The following is a 21,814-nucleotide window of genomic DNA, read 5'->3' as shown; positions in this document are numbered from 1 at the left end:
TGTCGGAGCACCTGGCCCCTTCAAAAATCGATACATTTACATGGGCTTAAATAGATAAAAACAATGTTGCCAATTTGCTGGATCCGCCAATGATCATAAGCGAATCCAGATTCCAGACACTTCGCACGAGATGGGGGGGGGAGGTCCGGAGGGCTTCCTTCGGGAAATTTTCGACATTTTAAAGTATCTAATGTGCAGTTTGAGTCAATTTCGTCATGGGCAATCAACAAATACAAGGGTTCTTCCTTCTTTTTCACCCCTATCCTTCCTTCTTTCTTTTCTCCCTTTTTCTTCCTCCTTTTTTTCTGGCGAACAGCCGGCAAGGGCCTATGCCCCCTCTTGGATCCTCCTATGGTTCTTATGGGTGCAAAAAATAAAAAGAATTCACAAGTTCATCTTCAGAGGGCATTTTACAATACACAGAAAACAGAAATCACAAATCTGAGAAAAAACACAGACTTTAGCAGACATCGTTGCGAGAAGTCATCAAAATCAATCAGTATATATTTAATGGATCCCCCCCTCCCGGTCTAGAACATAGAGTACATAGAGTCGGAATGTAAACGGGAGAGCTGGCGCTATTTTTAAGCATTTTCCAGGTCCAGACTCATGTGTCACGCCAGATCACTTTTTCGATACATAATCGATTGTTTTCGATACACGGGGACCCGGCCATTCGATGCAAACAAAGAAGATAGGACTAACTACGTATTCTCTATCACCATTTTGGATCGAAAATGTATCGAAAAAGTGACCGAAGCTCGGCGCACACCGGGCTCGGAACTCGTCGACCAGAGCATGGCGCCAGCTCTCCCATTTATGTCACGACTCTGTGTACTCTATGGTTTAGAATCGCTACCATTTTTCTGAAGCCTACGGGCATAGAGTACTTAGAGTCGTAATGTAAATGGGAGAGCTGGCGCCATGTTCTGCTCGAAGAGTTCCGAGCCCGGTGTGTGCCGAGTTCGCGTCACTTTTTCGATACATGTTCGATCCAAAATGGCGGTATGGAATACGTGGTGATTCCTATCTTCTTTGTTTACATCAGATGGCCGGGTACCCGTGTATCGCAAACAATCGATTATGTATCGAAAAAGGGGCCCCGGCGTCACACAGGAGTCTCGGAATTCGGGACCTGGAAAATGCTTAAAAGTGGCGCCAGCTCACCCACTTACATTACAACTCTATGTACTCTATGCTTACGGGTCACTACAGGATCCAGTGTCCCCTCTCTGCAAAGGTACTCTGATGTCGGCCGGAGGCAGTGTTGCGTGAGGCATCCTTTACGGATCAGTTACTCTAACTTAACGGAGGTGCTGTGCCACGCCGCGCCTGTTCACGCGTTGTCATGGGAACGCAGGTGTTTGTTTGTAAACAAATCGGAGAGCGAGCACCGCTACCGGTTTTTTACCATAACCTCCTAGAGTTTTTACTTGTCGGAGCGAAATTGTTTAAATTATTCTGCTTCAAGTACCTTAAGTGAGTCTTTGAATCCATCCCTAGGGTCCTTTTCCCTTTTTCGCCAAAATGGGTTTTTACATAGCTCATTCAGAGCCAGCCACCATAAAATACCGATCTTCCTACTGCTCTAAAGCTTCAATGACAATCGTTATTACTACAGTGCTAACCATCGTTTTTCCTTTTCTACTTTCTTACAGGAGCCATGGTGAGTGTAATCATATGTATTTATGATAGGAGGGGGGGTGTCAGTATATTACGATGTTGAATTTTTGGAGGTTTTTAGTCTCATTGTTAGTAATGGATACTTTCCTGTCCCTAAACTATTATTAAAGTGCCAAAAAAACTGGCTGTGGAATGTCGGAATTGTTTATTTTTATAACATTCGTTTAAACGATTTTTAAGCCCCATGTCTTAAGGCAAAATTGTACGTAGCAGGCTTACACGATGCCCCTTTTTAACAAAATAAAATTAAGTCTTAATTTTCATCGAGCAGACAGAAATACGAGTGCATGAAACTGTTTGTGAGAAGGACGAGGATCTAAGGTTAGTTCAAGCTGAGTAAAGGGAAAATAATTGAAATGAAATAAAATCTCCAACCGGCAGCATGTTGACTTCCTTCGTAAGCTCATCTCGCATCCGATAATTACATCTCAATAAAGGATAATCCTTGCCAAATACAGACTAGTTTTGTTCTGCAACCAAAAAATTTGAGGCAGAACTTACTCGTGAGTTTAATGAGCCGTATCTGCATATTTAAAAGTTACTGAGCATCAATTTTTTTTAATTGCATCCAAGCCTTGATGCTCTGAGGTCACTCACATAAGTTACTGAAACTTTTTTTTTTATATTTTTACCAAGGAAAGTCCGCTCTGCAGCGTCCACGCAGTTTTCATGTAGTGCAGTTAACTGCGAGGGAGTGTCTCAAGTAATTTTTGACGTCTTTCATTGGCGATTAATATACATTGAAAATTATTTAAAAAAAAAAAAAAATTACCTCTGGACGGTTTTTTCTTGGCTCCCTGAAAGTTCTCAGGTGCAAGGAACTTTTTTGTTAATTCATATACGAATGACCGTCTCACTCGGCAAAATTTTGGAAGGCAGGGATCTCCGAGGCAAACTTGTGTAGGAAGCGATTCCTGCATTTTGCCATCTTGGCGATCTCTCGGATGGCTCAGCGTGATCAAATGTTTGCGTTTCTTAGCACCAGTCACTACTAGTTGGTACTACTGGTGCTACTAACTACGCACGTGAAGGAAAACTTTTTCTCCATCAAAAATGGACACACAAAGCTCATGCAGTTAATTAAAATTTTTAAAATCAAAATTTTCTTTATAAGAAATAAAAAAGGAATGTCAAAACGAACAGGCCATTTGTTGAATAAAAAATAAAAAATGGTTTCTTCTCGCTAACTTGAACAAATAGGATGGGTCTGGCACTGGGAGTCAATACAGTGACTAACGCAGTAACCTTGACCAACCTAATCGCACTACCGAGATTTGTGATTCCATGAGGAGACTAAAAATGACTAAGTTCATAACTAACAACCCTGATTTTGGCTTTTCAAGGATTCTGGTTGAAACATGACACTTATCGAGAGCATCCGTTGATCCGCTTCAAGTATGAGTATTTGCTATTCCTGGAAACCCAAAATTTCGATTCGCCAATTATATGCTCGTCAATTGCCAGCATAGCTCAAACCGAGATTGACCTAATGAGATGTCCTCTTCTGACGGTAAATTACTTCATTTTTAATTCTCAAGTCCCTCCGATTATGTTGGTATGGTGTCTGGTGTACCGTTTTGTTTTGTCTGGTTAAGGCCATTGTCGAATGAAGACTGGTCGCGCACTCTCAGTGTTATTACATCATTAGTTGACACGCAGAAACTCGCTTAAGCGAAATATTAGATACACTAGATTGTTGCTTTAGAATGACTCTTAATATTCACTATATACCTGGAGACTTTAAATATTCAATCATGACAATGAGGCGTTTCCCTCACGAAAGAGCGTAACTCCATACAAATGTTGCCAAATTTCCTCTCGTAAATTGCCAAGAGAATCAAGAGATCCTTGGGCACTTCTAACTGAAATTTCCACTGATTTTCCTCTAGATTCTATGCAAAAATCAGAAAAATTTTGGATAAAAATTGCTCACGTACATTTATGTAAAATTTAATGATTGTTTGAGTCAATTTGGCAACCTTGGAATGAAGTTACGTTCCTTCGTGCGGGGAACGACGAAATGGAGTAAAAATGAAAACTTAAAATTGAAATTAATATCTGCAAGGGCTGTTTACTTATATCGGCAAAAGACTTGATCAACATGCAAGAAGAGAGTGTTGCCTTGAATTAAATTTGCTCCTACACAAATTATTTCAGGTTCACGAGGCTGATTTGAACTTGGACAGGATTTATGACCAACTTGATTTCGAGGTGACTGCTGTACTTAGGGATAATGAGACAGTGTATTCCGCCACTCTACTTCTCCTATTTGATTTTAAAATCACCGTGCGTATTACTCAAATATCTTACTCTTTAAATTATAAAAGTACCTTGTTACTTGGTTGATTTAAACTTGAAACAAATTATTCAATTTTTTTTTTAATCTAAACAAACCATTTCGAGGGGAAAGTCTAAAAAAAGTTGTTCGTCGTAACACAATTAAGAGTTGAAAAGAATCAACACGTTCATATTTACCCGATTTTTTCTTTGACATGGCTTTTATGAAAAATTAGGAGCTAGGCAAGTCTACCTAGAACTGATCCGATTTTAATGAGAGAACCCCGTTTCCAGAAATTCTGAAACACAGGTTCGACATTAATTGATAACTCTATCTTGCTTGGTAAAAGTATCTATTCGTCTCAATATTTATCAGAACCTTCAGTGAAAGTATTTAAAAAATAATTGAGGTGTTCAAAAGGTTATAGGACATTTCGTCAACGATTTTTTGTCCGCGCATCTGTTTTTTCCAGTAATTACGTCCACGCGTTTTTTCGGCACGGGAGTTTTGGTTCATGTGCCAATTGAGACCCAAAGTTAATTGACCCACATGTAAATACAAACGACAATAGCTCACGACGTTTTTGGATGAAAATGTAAAATGTCTTGGAAGAATGAGGGTTTGCTTGTTTTTTTTTTTGTTTTTTCCGTTTGGTCCAACGGAGAATAATATATAGTTGAGAGTTTTGGTAAAAATGGGGGAGCGTCAATTCCATGAGACAAAATTCACTAAAACTCTCTACACCTCTTTGGTGTAACAGGACTTAATTATCTTTCAAGATTGTCCCACCTTGTTATACCTGAACCGGATAAACCTCTATATTTGCCTCAGCTAAAGGCTCTTAGATTTTTCCAGTGTACGATAAGTATCTTGATTTATTTTGCGAGGAAAGATCTGTACTTTTAAAGGATGCCTGTTATTCTGAACACGTTCAATTTCGTATAATACTGTGCAGCACCTCTGTTGTGAAATAGCTGTTTGAGGCACCGCCGCACGGCGGGCGGGCGGTCAGCGCTAGACGCGCATTGGCGCCTACAAACCTAAGTGGATACTTCAAGCATTGTGCAATGCGTGAAGTATCCACTTAGGTTTGTAGGCGCCGGTAAGCCTCTCGCGCTGGCAGCACGCCGCTCCGCTCTTATAGGCTTTAATATTTATACTCATATATATCCCTGGTAAAAATGGCAAGTGTTAGGTCAGTGGAAAGACTTACCTAAGTGCAGAGATGTCTCTGAGGTAAGCGGGACTGAGGTCAGGACTTGGTTCAGAGGGTAAGTCTCTGACATCAATCTTAATCGAACAGCACTCACTCCCAAAAAGTAGAGATGGCTCCCCCTTCCCCCACCCTATTTCATTTTCGTGGGGGAATATTTCCTCGGGACACGGGGACCACAAACTTTATCTTTCAGAGAGGCATATTTTGTAGAAGGTGGGATTTTCTAAGAGGGAAGGAAAACTAGTTTAAGTAGCCACACTCTTGAATAATTTGTTTTACCCTCTTCGTTTAAGATGGCACTTAAATAATTAAAACACAGCAAAAAATGAGATCAATACAAATATTATCACCGCTAAAATATGTATTTAGATATATTTATTTAAGCATTATTATTTTTTTATAAAAAAAAATAGTTTTAAATTTGGTTTTAATTTTTTTCAGTTTTAACTGTTTTTAAAATGTTTCAGTCTCAATTTTTTTTTAAAATTTTCCTACTTCATTTTCAATTCTTTTCTAACTTTTTTACTCCTTTACTTTCAATTTTTGTATCTGCTAATTTATATTTTTTGTATAATTTCAACTTTCATTATTTTTTTTGCATCATTAGCTTTAATTTTGAATTTTAGTGCGATCCATTTCTTTTTTTCAAAGAAACGTAACTTACAAAACTTCATTTACATGTTGATTGATTAAAAAAGAATAATAGAAAAATTAAGTATCGGATTCACATTCAAAGACAAAATCATCATTTGCTGGCAAAATTACCCCAATGGGGGCCCTGAAATGGTAAAATTACGCCCCTAACACGTACACGCGCAGGTAGTGTAGTGGTTCAATCGCTAGGTCGATCACCGAAGTTAAGTTACGTCGGGCGTAGTTAGTATTTAGATTGGAGACCGCATGGGAACGAGCGATGTCCCCTGAAGATTGTGCTACTTGCTTGGGATTGAAAACTCACAGCAGCCCTCCCTGATCGTCAAATAGTGACTTAACGTACCTGGCAGATCGGTAATTAACGAAATTTTTGCCTATGTACAGTATTTTTGGGAGTTTCCACTCCGCTTACGTCTGAGACACTTTGGTCAGTGCCACTTACATCAGAGGCACTTGCCTTTGGAACAGACCTAACACTGAGGTAGCAGATCAGCGCCCGGCAGCACTGACATCAGTGCTTAGGTCTGTTCCAAAGGCAAGTGCTACTGATCTGAGCACTTGCCATTTTTACCAGGGATACGCATTATTTATACGCATATTCAGCGTTTTTTAACTCAGGATATTAAAATGCTTGCACACTCTGCATTGATTATTCTCATTTAAATTGATGGGAAAAAAATATGTATCAATTTATCAAAGGAGAATAATAATATACTGTGTGTTTTTGAAATATTGGTAGTTCCGTGTCAAATTTAATGATTTCCAAAGAACTTCAATTTTTTCTTTTACATTTTGTGCTTTTATTGTGCTGCAGCGAGGTGCACGCGCAACCAAACGCTCAAAATTTGACGTATTTGACTCTAAAAGATCGATGTACACATGGGTTAAAACTAAAGATTGCGTGCTTCTTGGTTTTTTTCCCTCTTTTATTCATTTTTGCAGTTTCTGTCGGCACAACTGCGGCTTATTGAGATTAATGTCGCTTGGAAAAGGTTTTACAAATATTTGTCAAGTTTTAAAAATATAAATGTTTTCAAAATGAAGTAATAATTTCGTAAAGAAAAAATTAAAAAAATAAAAAAGTACCCTTACACATATAAGGTATATTTAAGGATAGAAATAAAACCAAATATTCACCAATGACAATTTAAAAAGACGATTCAAAAGGAGAAAGTATTAACATTTCATTTAGAAAATGAGCAACCATAACAATACCTCCTTCTTTCTCAATTTCTCATTTCCGCATTGTCAATATAATTTTACAAACCGACTAAAATATAACGCTTGGATCAAGTCACCGTTGCTTATTTTACGTGTGGGCGTAAACTACTGGACAAAAAAGGTGCGCGGACAAAAAATCGTTGACAAAATGTCGTGAAACCGTTCAAAATATACAGAGATTAACAGTGGGTATACCTTTGTTGTTGATAAGATATGCCACCTTTGAAATTTTCTAATGCATTCTTCATCTCGTTTTTCAATAGAATCATTGCTGGCTACAAATGGAAACTTTAGGATGGACAACGAGTGAAACAAGTTTACCAAGTTCAAGATTAGATATCATTGGTGATCTTGTGGTGAGCCAAAAACAGCCTTTACCATGCCACGGAAGGGATGTCAGATATAATGAGTCAATTATGGTGTCAACTACCGAAGATACCTACGAGCTACCATTTATTCTCAGGAACTACGCCACCAGAAATGGTATGAATGCTATTTAAGTCAATCGTCATGTAGTTTGATGCTTCAAATTGAAGTGGGCGTCAGATTTTGACACATTTTAACACACTCACACATATAATACCTATTTTCATGCAAGGACGACATATGAATGCAACGAGTAGGATATTTTTTTATAAAACAGACGATTAGAATCAGAGGCACTCCGGCTTTTGTAATGGCTAAATCTGGATGCAACTTTTCGTGTTCTCGGGATATCCGTGTTGCATACACAAAAAAACGCAGGCGCTTCGGTTTTCTTAACCACGACTCATGGCTGCGACCGTGGTTCCAAGTGTTGTTTACGATTCATTCACAACTACTGCGTTTACAACTTCATCCACGAAATTCGGATATCGACGGCGTAAGTCCGCAACCACGTATCTCATTTAGGGTGTTTGAAAATCTCCGCTCTTATTTTATTTTTTTAAAGGAGAACAAATCGACACCATTCTTTGAAATTTTTGCAGAATTTTCTTGGCACTGAGAAGAAAAATTACGGCAATTTTTAAGAATTACTGTTAAGTAGTTTTTCATTTAAAAAACAAAGTATGACACGGAGTCTGCGACGTCGCAAACCGAGATTCGTGGTTGCGGTCTTACACCATCGACATGTCGTGCAGTATCGTTGCAGGGTCGTCAAAAGGTACAAATTTCCGCTAATAATCAGCCGAAAAAAGACAAACTGAGGCATTATCGATACCAATCCCACTTACGATCAATGAGGTTTCCGCAATTTGCGCTTTGAGCTCAGAATGGTTTTTACTTTGGATTTTCATCAGTAACCATGCCAAAAAACACTGAAAAGCCAGGAAAAAGTCGGAAATTTTCACATCCAAAATACCTGAAGAGTTAAGGAATTTTTAAAGCCAAGGAACTTGTCACCCTGCAATCGGCGATGATCAAGATAGGTCGTGATTTCGCTCGTTTTTGCCGATAACGGTCTTGAGAATGGACCACTAGACAAGGTACGAATTTAAGTAATCTGATATAAGTTTCTTAACCATAATTTTACGTAAAACACGATTCGCACAACGAAAATTACTGAAACCAACTCCTAACGAAGATATTAACGTTTTTATTTCACATTGGTTACGAGGAATTTGAATTGTCCGCCCATAAGTAACTCAAAGCTCTACGTAAGTCAAATCGCGCAGTACGATGGTTTCACCAAGCTTCTCATTCGAACACTGTTCATCCCCCACCATTTGTTGTTCAAAATATAAGCAATTTGCTATACCTGAGCCAAACCGTCAAGACTGAGTTTGCCAGATTTTTATATCGCAAAGACTGTCATGATAATGTTTTGCTGCAATGTGAATCACGTAGAGAATTGAGTTTTAATGAGCGGGCGGTTTGAATTCACGCATCAGGAATCATTAAATAATCTTTGTAAGAAGTTGATTTCGGTAATTTTTGTTTTGCGCATCGTGTTTTACGTGAAATTTTGGATAACAAACATGTATTAGAATGCTTAAATTCGTACCTAGTCTAGTGGTCCATTGCACTATTCTCTACGCTGCTACATTCATGCAGAAGATAGAAAATCACTAATACGTTACGATTTTAACATATTTTCCAGTATATTAAATGAGAAGATTCAGAAGAAGGTAAAATGTGTAACTGCCGATAAAGTCATGCAGGGGAGTACCCGTCTGAAGAGTCTCCATTTCATTTGCATGTTTATCATTGATGGACTTATTTCTTCTTTTCACTTGATTAAATACTCGAACTGCTCTATCGCCATGCAACGACAGCGTATAAATGCACTGAGTGGTATATAATCGTATCACAAGCGGAAAAAATTAAGGCGCTCCTGTTTTTTCAATGGCTAGGTCTGGATGCAACTATACGTGTTCTCGGGATGTCCGTGTTGCCTACCCAAAAATTGCAGGCGCTCTCGTTTTCTTTTTAGTCGTAACGTGTGGCTGCGGTTGTTAGTTCTCAAGGGTTTTCCTCGTTACATTGAAAATCGTGTTTACCATGAAACCCTCGGAGTTCGAATGAGCCGTGCTGCATTATGGCAGCGTTGCAAAATTGTTCAAATATCCCACCATGAACATTTCAACAGAGGCATCGCGGATGTCAATCCCGGGAATTACTACCGATGAACATTTCCGAAAATTGCACCCAATTGCAACGCTGCCATGGTGCCACACGGCTCATTTGAACTCTGAGGATTTCATGGTAAACACGATTTTCAATGTAACGTGGAAAACCCTTGAGAACTAACAGCCGCAGCCGCAGCCGCAGCCACACGTTGCGCTCAAGAAAACCAGATCGCCTGCAATTTTTGGGTAGGCAACACGGACATCCCAAGAACACGTATAGTTGCATCTAGACCTAGCCATTGAAAAAAACAGGAGCACCTTAATTTTTTCCGCTTGTGATACGTATATGTGCTAGTGCTACTCGGTGCATGTATACGCTATCGTTGCACCAAGATAGGGCGGACGCGGAAGTATAGTTGAAAAAAAGAAATAATTAAATTAAATAATAATAAATATAAAAAAGAAATGAAGACTATTAATGTGGGAATTCCTCGCTTGACTTTACTTCCGTCTGAATCTAAGTGCTCATTTATCAATATGCTTGGTAATTTGTATTTAAAAACCGTATCTTTTAATGATTTACTACCTTCCGTATCTGGCAGCGCTGCCAAATAGTGCAATTTGTGAGGCCGCGATCGGCAAAAACGAGCAGAATCACGACGTATCATGATCATCACTGATTGCAGGGTGACGAGTTTTCTTGGATTCCGAAATTCCCTGACTTTCCACATATTTTAACGTAAAAATCCTCGCATTTTCTTAACTTTTCCGTCTCGCTTTTGGCACGCTTCATGATAAAAATCCCAATCCAAAGCGTCTGAGCGCAAAGTACCTATCATAAACGTGAAATAATTTCATTTCAAAGTTGTAAAGTCGTCTCAAACATTTCAATTTTTTACAAGAATATGACTATGCAATTTCTGTCCAAAAGTTTGCTAATTTTTTCATGCAATTAAAAAAAGACGATAAAATGTCAGTTTGCAATGACAAACCATTTTCTCGTAAAAGTACAATCTACGACCGACAATTTACAACCTTGAAATGTAGGTAGTTTACATTCCTCTGTCTGAAAAATGAAGCATCTCACGATGTAATTTCACTTTATTCCAACCTACATTAGAGAACTTCAATGTAAGGAGATATTCTTCTGTTCCCACACAGGGTGATGCAAGAGTCCTGCACCACCCATATATTGTCGTGCTAAGGAAAAACGCCATATTAACCTTCAGGCGTTGTCAAATTTCCTTTGATAAAACACGAATTTCCTGGTAAACATATGAATATTGGTCTTCCAATTTTTCAGATAATTTCGTTCGCAATTTCACCTAGAGTTCTTGAAAATTCCAAGGAAAAATATTCATAACTTACCTCAAAAATAAACATTTTATCGAAGGAAATTTGGCAACTCTCAAATGTTTATACGACGTTTTTCCTTAGCACGGCAGTATAGCCCCTAGGATAATTGCCCTTCCTGAGGGTAATCCTTGTGACATCCAGTGCGCGGGGCTGGCGCGCTCGTATAGTAGCGCCTTGCAAGACCGCAGGATACTTCATGCATTGCGCGCACAGCACGGTGCGACGCGACGGTGCGAGCAACGCGCATAGTAGCGCCTCACAAGACCGCAGGATACTCCATGCGTTGCGCGTATACTACATCACCACGATGCACGCTCAAGTCGTTGAGAAGTCGTATTTTCTCGGTGTCGATCCCTGGCGGTGCGGAATTTTTGGAGCACCCTGTATAAGTACGATTGGTTTTATGTTCCAGTGACGACTCATCTAACCAACCTACATCGCATCTGGACCCACGTCCAGACGCCGGAGACGAGTTTCGTTGTGAGCGCGACCATTTTCTACCCCGAGGTGACCATCCTGTACAAACCCGGATTCTGGCAAGTTATCAAGTTTGCCTGGGTTCAGTACTTCGCCGTCGCGGTCATATTCGTTTTCATCGCTCGGAAAGTTCGGCGCTTCATCTTCACGAACCACTTGGTTCAAACGATCAAAGCTACGCCATGGGAGAAACCGCATTATCTGTAGGATTCACGGGAATAAAGAAACGCCTTCGACATATTATTTACCGATACAGTAAGTTGGAATTTTTAGCCAATGTGGGTTAAAAATCCAGAAAGCTGGAAATCTCAATACAGAGGGAAAAAGCGCAAACGAGCACAATTTTCCCTAACGCTGTTTGGTGCAGCACTATAGTTACGACCATTCAGGAGGGCAACTGCATTTAGGGTCTACGCACATTTGCTAAAAATTCCAACTTACTGTCATACCTACAACTCGTGCGTCTACCACAATCAGTTTATGATTATTTACCAATGTTGAGACTAAAAATACACGGAGCTAGATTTTTTTTTATGCCCGAGTCGGCATTTTGCCAGCGTTGCTCAAATTGTCGAAAGTAGCCTATAGTCTTTCTGCTGAAGAAAAGTGAGTTGATGGAATCAAGTATTTATGTAAAAAAAAACATAATTTTTATAGCACTGGGCTAATCTTTTTAACAAGAATGCTCCTACGTACTCTGCCGTGCTACGGAAAATCGCCATATGAGCCTTCAGGCGTTGTTAAATTTCCCCTGGCAAATCACTAATTTTCAGGATTTTTTTTTTAATATTTGTCTACCAATTTCTCAGATAATTTTGATTTTAATTTGATCTAAAACTTCTGAAAAGTTCAAGGAAAAATATTTAAAATTTTCCTCCATAAACATTTTATCGTAGGAAATTTGGCAACTTACTAATGTTCATACGGTGATTTTCCTTAGCACGGCAGTGGCAGTAATCCGCTAAGCGGGAATGCACTCTGCTATGATGCTCATTCAGATCGTGCTCTTGTTGTGAGGGAAGTATCCCCCTGTTTTGAAGGCACTTTTCGATTTTCTTTCAACTGACTGAATGGAATTACTCTGTTTTTGACTCGTTTAAATACACTACATTTGACAGTGGCAGTATTTGTTACCAAATTACGAACTATGGGAAAAAAATTCAATGGTTACTAAAGAAATATGTGTACATTTTCTTTTTTGATTCTATGATCTGATTCTGAATATAAACAGGTTCCTTCTTGGAATCTTAGGATTTTTTTCATTTAATTGGATACCTACATCAGAGACTTGACTTTCAAAATTCAATTTCACTTAATTTGCTGTACATTTTTATATTGCTATTTTTGTAAGATAATTGTTAAGATCTCTCTGATAATATTATACCGTTTTCGAGGAATACTAACGATAAGCAAACCCTCTCCTCGAAATAGCCTGCGAATATTTTCAATTGAGCATAAACAATTTGTTGAAAAACTGCTGGTTTGTTTTTTTACAGGGAAATGTAACATGAGCAATGTTGCAATCACATCACACAATAAATTTATCGACCCTAGTTATTGACATATTCATTATAAGAGGGGCTTGGAGGACAAGGCGCATAAGTGCAGTTTTTGAAAAATTGAGGTAGGTATTAAAGATTTCAAGTAAAGCAAGTCTTTATACATATTCTGCAAAAAATCCGATCCCAAATTCTAATTTTTCAGCATTAAAGAGTCAGTTAGAACTCTCCGCCATAAGGATCCATGTAATTTCGAAACTTCAAACATGTCGTTCTCGAAATAGCAAAAATTGCACTTATGCGCCTTGTCTTCCAAGCCCCATATATGGTGTCTTCATTCATGGTATATTCTTAATTAGAATAAAATTTATTTGAGGAGAAAAAGTGATACCACTGAAGCTTATGTAAATAAAACGATTTTATTTATCGTAAAAATTATGTGTATAATGTACATTTTCTTAGAAACCAACCAAAGTTTTGCATAATTTAAAACTAAAACCAAGCATCATTTTGTAGACAAAATTTGAAAATTAAAAGTTGAGATGTATGTATAAAGACTATAAAAAGGTGATAAGTTGATGAGTTGACGAGAAATAATATTTTGTCAGTCTTTAAGATTGTTAAAAACTTCAAACTTTTTTGACTTTTTTTATACAGAATTTAAATTGCTACGACATTGGTGTGGCCTTCTCCCGGCTCCGGGCCGATTAGGTGATAACTGATTTAACATTTTAAAGCTAGAGTTAAAATGACAATGAGGAAACCCATAGTAGGAGAGATACCTCGCATACAAATAGCATGCGTAAAAAATGCCCAACTCAAAATCTTTTAAATTGACTTTTTGTTGCAAAACAAATTTATTTGGGCATTTCATTCCATTTTTTTCTTTCGTAACAAAAAAAGTTTTGAATTACTGACTACCACTGGCATTTCTTATACGAAATTTTCTTTTTTACTGAAAAAAATTATTGTAATCTTTAAATCGGTTTTATCTTTTATTTACGAACTTTTGAATTTCTGAGTTGGACATTTTTAAAATGAGACGCTAAAACAACTTGGAACCAAATTGATGATACAGTAAAGAAATTCGTGATGGATTTAAACAAAAAAAACAAGATGATAATTTAAAACAACAAAAAGATGATAATAAGGCTATGAATTGACTCTGAAAATTCACCTGGGAGAGAAGGAAGGGGAATGGAACAATACAAATCAAGACTGAAAAATATCTTCGGGAACTTCTAAAAATTTCAGCACTGCTTTTTCTGAAGCAAAAAAAAAATTGATAGGGTGTGTACTTCAATAAATAGATCCTTAAGCATAATCTGGGGACAATATCTTAAAAGATGTTCTGAATATTCAACTACTCTTCAGCAATGAATAAGTGAAAGTCATACAAGCATGTCTTAATTGTCAAGAATCAGTTGAGTGACCCAGAATATATCCATAAACATTTGTTCCGATGAGTATTTCCTTACTTTATTGGCTGAAACTGATCAGTTGTAGGGTCTAAGAAGAAACTTGAGGTCTCTGAGACCAAACAGGAAAAGAATGCTCAGAGTTTCAAACTACTCACTTTTATTAAAATACAATTTGTGACATGTTTGTTGCAAACAACAGACAGCCAGGGTGAGCTCAAAAAAGGCCCGTGTTGATATCCCTCCTTTAAGAAAAATGTTACACTGATTCCAGGTACACTATTTTGAAAAATAGGTCCATTTTAAAATAATGGTTAAAAATGGTAACAAAATGGAAAATTGATATTTTCCCCAGTAATCGCACTTTCCATTGATGGTCACTTTCATTCAATAATCCGAATTGATTATGACACTTGGCAGTCAAAAGTGAAGACGTTATATGAGGGACTTGGAGGACAAGGCCCATAAGTGCAGTTTATGCTGATTCGAGAGATACGTGTTTTTGAAGTTTTGAAATTACATGGGTCCTTATGGCGGAAAGAAAGCTCAAACTTTTTTATGCTTAAAAATTGGAATTTGGGAGCGAATTTTTCACAGAACATGCATTTAGACTAGTTTTACTTAAAATCATTAATATCTTAATTGTTTCAATATCTGCATTTACGCGCCTTGTCTTCCAAGCTCCTCATATGTATATTAATGCCTCGTTGTCTACTGCAAAAGAGATGGGTTTTCTGAGCTGAGAATTACTTTTTATTCCAACTTTTAGAGAGTTAGATGAGAACTAGATGATATTAATTGAGGCTCTCATTTTTCAAACAGCTAATAAGGCATTCATAATTGCTACTTATGTTAATTACAATTTTTCTAAAGGTATTGAACAGCACTTCTCAGAAAATGAACAAATTAAAGCTTCCTTACATTCCTGAAATACAAATCTTAATGAACAAACTTTTTCAAAAACATTGATGACAAAATTGAACCCTTCTTTCTCCTTCTCTCATATTGTTGCTCCTCTATCATAACGTTTGTCCTCACTCGTAAGAGCATACTTATTTTTCTACACGAGTCTCGGAAAGAATGATAGTTATATAGAGATTAGGGTCACAGGGAATTGAGATGAGCCCTTGCAACGGAGGAGCAACAATCTTTATGCTATATTATGTAGATATACAAAATTAAAAACTAGCTGATGGAAAGATCTCCATCTCTGCATAAAAAGACTTGGTTTTGGATGTTCCTATGCACATTTTACTTACTTGAATAGGATAAAAAATTGTCAATTATACCACCACAGGCAATGAAAAAGCCGACAGATAATTCTAGATTTCAGGTCTAAAATTAAAATTTGAGCTTTAATAAGAAAAAAAAACTTTACACAACAAGAAACAGTACTTCACGGTGATTTTTTCAAGCATGTACTTGAAATTCTAGATTTGCAAAATTGCTTCAAATGAGAAAAGAGTTGACTTCAGAGAGGTATGTAGGTACAAATTCAGCCATCGTAAGAATCTGGAACAATCGATTTCAAATATACCTGGCAGTCTTAAATCAGTCTCATTCAATTTTCAGCTACATCCTGATTTTAATGAAAACAGAAGAACAGAAAAGATTAGAAAAAACAGATAAACTTAGGTCAGGGTTTCCATCATTTCTTCAGTTTCCAACTCCCTGACTTTTTTAACGCTTGAAACTGACTCTAAAATTTCTGAATTCCATAAATTTTCCTGACCTTTGATCAAAATCTCCACTTAATTTTTCTTTTGTTAATAAGAAGTAAAAATGCTAACTTTCGCTAGTCTGTAGATACAATTTCCAATTCTAGATATCAAATTTAAGGAATAAGTCTCATTGGAGTTGTTCAAGCTTTGTCAAATGGCACCAGCTAAACAAACGGAGACAACATGCCACTCGCAATATTCCCTAATTTTTTCTGGTCCTGTAAATTCCCTGACTTTTCAGGTTTTCCAGACCACCGGAAAATGCCCCTCAAGGCATTGCCATTTCCAGTTGAGAACTGTAGTTCTCCTCCGGGTAGAGATTCTGCCAAACAGGACACCCTTTTTCATCTGTGTTTAGAATTAAAGAGCACACAAGAAAGTAATTCCTTTCAATAGTTTCTTCCCTTTTGCTTCTCTCTGGCACTCACACGAAATAGTTGGCAGAAGCAAAAGGAAGGAGAGAGGATTAAGCCTTCCATGAAATTATCAATATTTCAATCAGAAACAAGTAAGTTTCACACAGTACATTGGTGGTTTTTTGAGTATCTAACTGAGTTTCTCATGATTACTGATAAGCAAGAGAAAAAAATCTGGATCTTGGAATTTTACTTCGATTTGATTCAATCTGTGCTAGGAGCATCTACTTACTTCAGATGATTACTTTACCTTTTCAAATAATCATCTTTGCGACTTACTTCTGTACTTTGAATCTTAACATTTTCCTAATGATGATGGTTATAAAGGACTGGAGGATAATTCTCGTAAGTGCTTGATTCATTGAGTTTAACTTTGACAAAAATATCTGTGAGGGTTATCAATTTACTTGAAGGCTGGATATTCATACTTACAATTTTATGATTAATTCCTTGAAACAACCAGGGTGAACTAGTACTTTGACAAGTCAAACTCAAGGCTCGGGCTTGGAACGTTCGGAACTCCTTTCGGAAACCGGTTATCTTCCAAAATAATGACATCATGTGGATAATCATTCAATTGGACGAACAAGTACCTATATTCAAAATTTCCGGACGCATTCTGAAAAAATATGAAGTTGAAATGAGTAAATTTTTTAGTAAGATATATTTATATAAGTCCTAATAGAGTCAAGAAAGAGGTAATGTGTATTGATAACCAAACATGTATCAGTGACAGACTTTCGATTGGTTCAAGCACTGAAAAAGTGCGATTAAGCATCAGAGGAAAGGAGCAAACAGCAACCCAATTGTTGGGTTCCAAATTACTTTCAACTTATATTTTTCCTGTAACACACCTCCAATTTTTTACCTAATTACAGACAGGTGCATAAAATGAGATCATTGGTTCAAATGTCAAGTGACAATTAACTCTCTGGTCGAAATGCCAGCACATCATGAAAACAACCTGGTGTAACAAGGGCAAATGCATTTATCTACATTCTGAGCCTGCCTAGTTTTCAAGCCAAGAGCTAAAACTACATTAGAACCTTTTTGATCCAGTTTGCCAGGTCACATGGTTCTCACTACAATTAATAGTGATGCTTGAGGAATATGTAGTTGTAACTGCAGGCGGTTTCTCTGCTGGGCAGCTTCTTTGGCCAATTTCATGGTATGCCAGCATGCAAGCTACAGCATGTATTGTTATTTATAACTTATGATTTACTGGTGGTATTGCTCTTCGGCAGAGAAACTACCAGACCACGTATCCCGTTTGAGGTGTTCAAAAATCTCCTCTCAAATTTTATTTTCGTGAAGGAGAACAAACCAATATCATTTCTTGAAGTTTTCACAGATTTTTTTTCACACAGGGAAGAAAAATCACGGAAGTTTTCAAGAATTGATGTTAAGTAGTTTTCCATCTAAAAAATAAAGTATGACAGGAAGTCTGCGACATCGCAAACTGAGATACGAGGTTTGGTAGTTTCACCATCATCTCGTAACTATTGTGAGGAAATGCATGAAAGTTTACCTTCTTCATTTCCAGGTTGACGGTGGCTTTCTTCCTGCATCCTTCAATATAAAACTTCATTCGCAAATGCTCTACGCCATCTCGCTCGAAGAAAATGTGGCTGCAACCAGAAAAAATTAACATTGGCAGTAATGAATAAATATTGAGACTAAAAAACCACATAGGTAATCTGTTTGGTATGAATTCATTTGAAGTCGTGAGCCAAAAAAAAGTTGTCACTCTTGAAAGTTACCTCATGGCCTCATTGCCTTTTGTTTCAAATGATCAACAATTTGAGAGATCAGGCATTTTTTACACCCCTGATGACGGATGCACATACGTGCTAAGTAAGAACGCCATATGAGCCTTCAGGCATTGCCATATTTCCTCCAATACAAAGAAAATTTACTGGGAAAATTGTGAATATTTTTCTTTAAATTTTTCAGAAACTTTTGTTTGTGGTTTACTTTAAATTTCTGAAAATTTTAACAAAAAATATGCATAACCCTCCTCCAAATTACATGTTTTGTCCAGGGAAATTTGGCAACTCTCGAATGTTCATATGGCGTTCTTCCTTAGTGTGGCAGCACAGACCTCAGAATTTATTAGTAAGATAGTTTCTTAAAGTATGATGGGCAAAATTTAGGTGAGGTTCAAGATGGATAAAGAATGGTGGTCGCATTTCGATTTTGGCTGCCATTTTTAGGGGGTGTGACGTCAGGAGGGTATGGGTTTTGCCGTGCAATCCGAGGTTGAGCCGGCTCCCCCAGCCCATGTACCCCATAACGTGTGACGTCCTGAGGGTGAGAAATGCGACCATCATTCTTTATCCGCCTTGAGTGAGGTTATTGAGAGTAGCATGGTGTCTCTGTACAGACTACTTGCTTATGGCGGAGAGTAAGAGCTGCCATTCTACAGTAAAAGGTATTCATTGATTAGAAATTACCTGACATGCTGTCGGCGACCACGACGAGTTTCTTCTCCATAGCCTTTGATCCCATCACCAATGGCATTGGTAACTTTCGTATCCGTCTCACATCTTTTCAATGCCTTAGTATAGATGCTGTTTGGGCTATTGCTGGAAAATAATTCTTTGAAAATAGCATAAAATATGACTCCAGTTAATCCAACCCCAAACACTATGATGCCCATATAAGACACCGTTTTTGTAGCTTCTTTAACTTTATGTACAGTTGTGGATACTTCGCTACTGTCAGTTCGTTCAACTCGGACAATTGATTCATCTTTTTTGCTTTCATTGGAGTAAGTCCTCAGAAGGAAGTAATTTGAAGGTGACGGCGGAACATTGCTAATACAGCACAGTCGTAAGAACGAACTTTCAAGAGAGCAATTTCTTTTCGCCAGAATAAGAAAGCTGGGCGAGATGAACCGTCGTGGAGAAACTCTCATCATGACTACGGTGATAACTTTGTCGATGAGGGTTTGTGGTTTCAATATTTGATCACAAGGCGGTCTTACTTATTATTTGAGGTTGGAGACTTACATAATGTTTCGGCTGATTGTAAAACTAACAAAACTAATTGCACATGCTGATCTGCGGCGTAAACATAACCTATGTGACCTCACACTATGAAAATTGAAGACGGTTCAGGTTGAATTATTCAAAGAAAGGTGGATAAACACTATGACTCACTGAAAATTAAAATCTGGTCATGAACTAATTAAAAACTTCTTATATGGGCGCCCGAATTGAAAAAAGAACTGAAATGATCCAAATTCGAAGAAATCCGATGATGTTTTGTTGACATTCCTGTTATCACTTATCTATCAGCTGACATGCAGTGTTGCCTACGTTGAGCTATTTTGTGTCCCGCTCATATCAAGATTGGTCACATTTTGTTGTTACGCCCCGTTGTGCGAGGTCGCTCCTACGGTCTGTGTTTGGTCTGTGCTTCTTGTGTTTTGCTTTTGGTTGGACGCTATCTTTCCTAAATATTTTTGCGGTGTCTAATTTGTGATTTTTATTAAAAAAACAATTAAACCATTTTGTGTAATTGTGAATCATTGGAATATGTGACTAGATGTGAAGTTTGAATTAAATCTAGCCTAAATGGATGACTTCACCGAATGTAGTAAAGCAGGTATGTGCTTATCTCACTACATTTTATCAACAAGCACACTTCATCGGAAATTTTACGATGAATTTCAAGCCCGATCATTTCGGTTTTGAATTGTGAAAATTTTCGATGATTCATTCATGTCATATTTCTAGGTTAAAGCTCGGTACTTCACTTGTAAAAGTAGTACGAGTCATTCTTCGTGATTAGACCAAGATAACCTCAATAACTCCTAACAAGGGTACCGAGTGCGGACAAACTTACTGGACCTGTCTTTACAAGGGAGAAAACCTTTTTTTAGTCCTTGTTTGTCTCATGAAATCTATGATCTTTTCTACTCATTGCAAAAGGGTGTATGTATCGATATGAAATTATGTTTCGAGTCAAAACAAACGGAAACACTAAATGTCCTGGATCCAGACCGCGTTCAGCACCTATTACATCTTTATTTAACCCTATCAACGATGGAGGAATAATTTTCAAATCAGTCCCGAAGTTAGTTCGAAAATTATTTTTATCACCCACTTTGCAGTTATCGTAGTAAGTACTTTAAGACCAAAGCTATTTGACGATGAGGGAAATAATTGGTTTACTAAGTACTGAAATGTGAACCGCATTTGAAGCTCTGTTTTGCTAGAGAAACCAATATTCACCCGCTCAGGTTTTGGACACCCAGCCCATACAATTATTTCTATTTGAGAACAAGTGATACCTGTTTACAAGTAGATTTTGTGATAAGTAAACAGGTACTCATTGAGCAAGAAGAAAAATTCTAAGTGTAGAGAATCATTTTTAGCCAATTCATATGCTAAACTATCTCATTCTTTAGAAATGAATACCATCCCATCTTCAATTTTGCACTCCTGAAATTCAATATTTTTAATTTGGCATTGAGTCTATTCAAAAGTTGAAACTGAGGGAGATGTGCAAGCTTTATATTTAGGTATCAACCTCAACATTTCAAAAATGATTCCTCAAATACTTTCCCTGTACACAAATAATTTTAAAACCTACAATGAATTTAGATTTCTTCTTCACCATTAGGCACTGGTTGGGAATAGTGGGATTACCTAGTTTACGAAAATCCTGTCAATGGATACTCCCAATTAATATGAGTCCAGCACCCAATAAGTATGTGTGCCATTTTTGCATTACTTGGTTCTCAGTTAACAATTTAAGACGTAGGGTTCTGAAGAAAGAGGAGAAATGATTACCGAGTAATCACTATGCCCCGAAAAACAGAGAAAGTATAATTTAAATGAACACAGTTTGATCTCAATTTTACACCACATGGATGAAAAGACAATAACCTCAACAGTGAAACTACCAGACGACGCATCTTGGTCTACGGCTGTAGACTTCCTGTCATACTTTATTTTTTAAATAGAAAACTACTCAACGTCAATTCTTGAAAAACTTCTGTTTTTTCCTCTCTATGCCAAGAAAACCCTGTAAAAATTTCAAGAAATTATTTTGATTTGTTCTCTTTCAAAAAAAATATAATGGGAGCAAAAATTTTAAACATCGCACCCAAAATACGTACTTAGTCTGGTAGTTTTAACGCTGTCAGATAAATAATTAAATTTCATCTTGTGAATGTTGCTGCAGTTACTATCTTGATGTATAACTTCAAAAACAATCTAAAGATATTAATTTAAAATTGAATTCTGGAATGTTATTGAATAGGAGGGTTTTTAGTGGCCTGGAAAACCTGGAAAGTCAAGGAATTCATGGGAACTTA

At 37.4% G+C, this 21,814-nt stretch overlaps 3 protein-coding genes across 5 annotated transcripts in view; 2 read left to right on the top strand and 1 right to left on the bottom strand.

Moving 5' to 3' along the window:
• The first annotated feature begins 1,351 nt into the window (after positions 1 to 1,351).
• LOC109029580 (transmembrane protein 231-like) lies at positions 1,352 to 14,048 on the top strand. Its single transcript, XM_019040081.2, has 5 exons — positions 1,352 to 1,666; positions 3,027 to 3,193; positions 3,841 to 3,969; positions 7,316 to 7,535; positions 11,370 to 14,048. The coding sequence occupies exons 1-5, from the start codon at positions 1,528 to 1,530 to the stop codon at positions 11,639 to 11,641; spliced, it is 927 nt and encodes a 308-aa protein (XP_018895626.1). The 5' UTR covers positions 1,352 to 1,527; the 3' UTR covers positions 11,642 to 14,048.
• A 1,747-nt stretch (positions 14,049 to 15,795) lies between these two features.
• On the bottom strand, positions 15,796 to 19,770 carry LOC109029608 (mitochondrial import inner membrane translocase subunit Tim21). Of its 2 annotated transcripts, none has more exons than XM_072302484.1 (4): positions 18,942 to 19,770; positions 18,017 to 18,116; positions 16,921 to 17,107; positions 15,796 to 15,863 (listed from the first exon to the last, which is right to left on the bottom strand). In XM_072302484.1, exons 1-3 carry the CDS (start codon positions 19,406 to 19,408, stop codon positions 16,958 to 16,960), a joined length of 717 nt encoding a protein of 238 aa, XP_072158585.1. In that variant the 5' UTR covers positions 19,409 to 19,770; the 3' UTR covers positions 15,796 to 15,863; positions 16,921 to 16,957. The 2 variants fall into 2 exon arrangements, with proteins under 2 accessions (XP_072158585.1, XP_018895674.1); XM_019040129.2 differs by having other exon boundaries at positions 15,796 to 15,930; positions 18,942 to 19,768.
• A 92-nt stretch (positions 19,771 to 19,862) lies between these two features.
• The window catches only part of LOC109029606 (solute carrier family 66 member 2), a 130,437-nt gene continuing 128,485 nt past the window's right edge, over positions 19,863 to 21,814 (top strand). Inside the window, exon 1 of one of the 2 annotated variants that reach the window (XM_019040127.2) lies at positions 19,863 to 20,097. The gene's annotated coding sequence lies outside the window, so the exon portion shown is untranslated. The remainder of the gene's footprint in view (positions 20,098 to 21,814) is intronic. The other variant, XM_019040128.2, reaches the window with a different exon arrangement.

This window comes from Bemisia tabaci, chromosome 7 (genome assembly GCF_918797505.1).
Source record: "Bemisia tabaci chromosome 7, PGI_BMITA_v3".
In the NCBI taxonomy this organism is placed as follows: domain Eukaryota; kingdom Metazoa; phylum Arthropoda; class Insecta; order Hemiptera; family Aleyrodidae; genus Bemisia; species Bemisia tabaci.
Note: the sequence above shows the minus strand (reverse complement) of the source record. Positions and strands in the feature narration are given on the sequence as shown.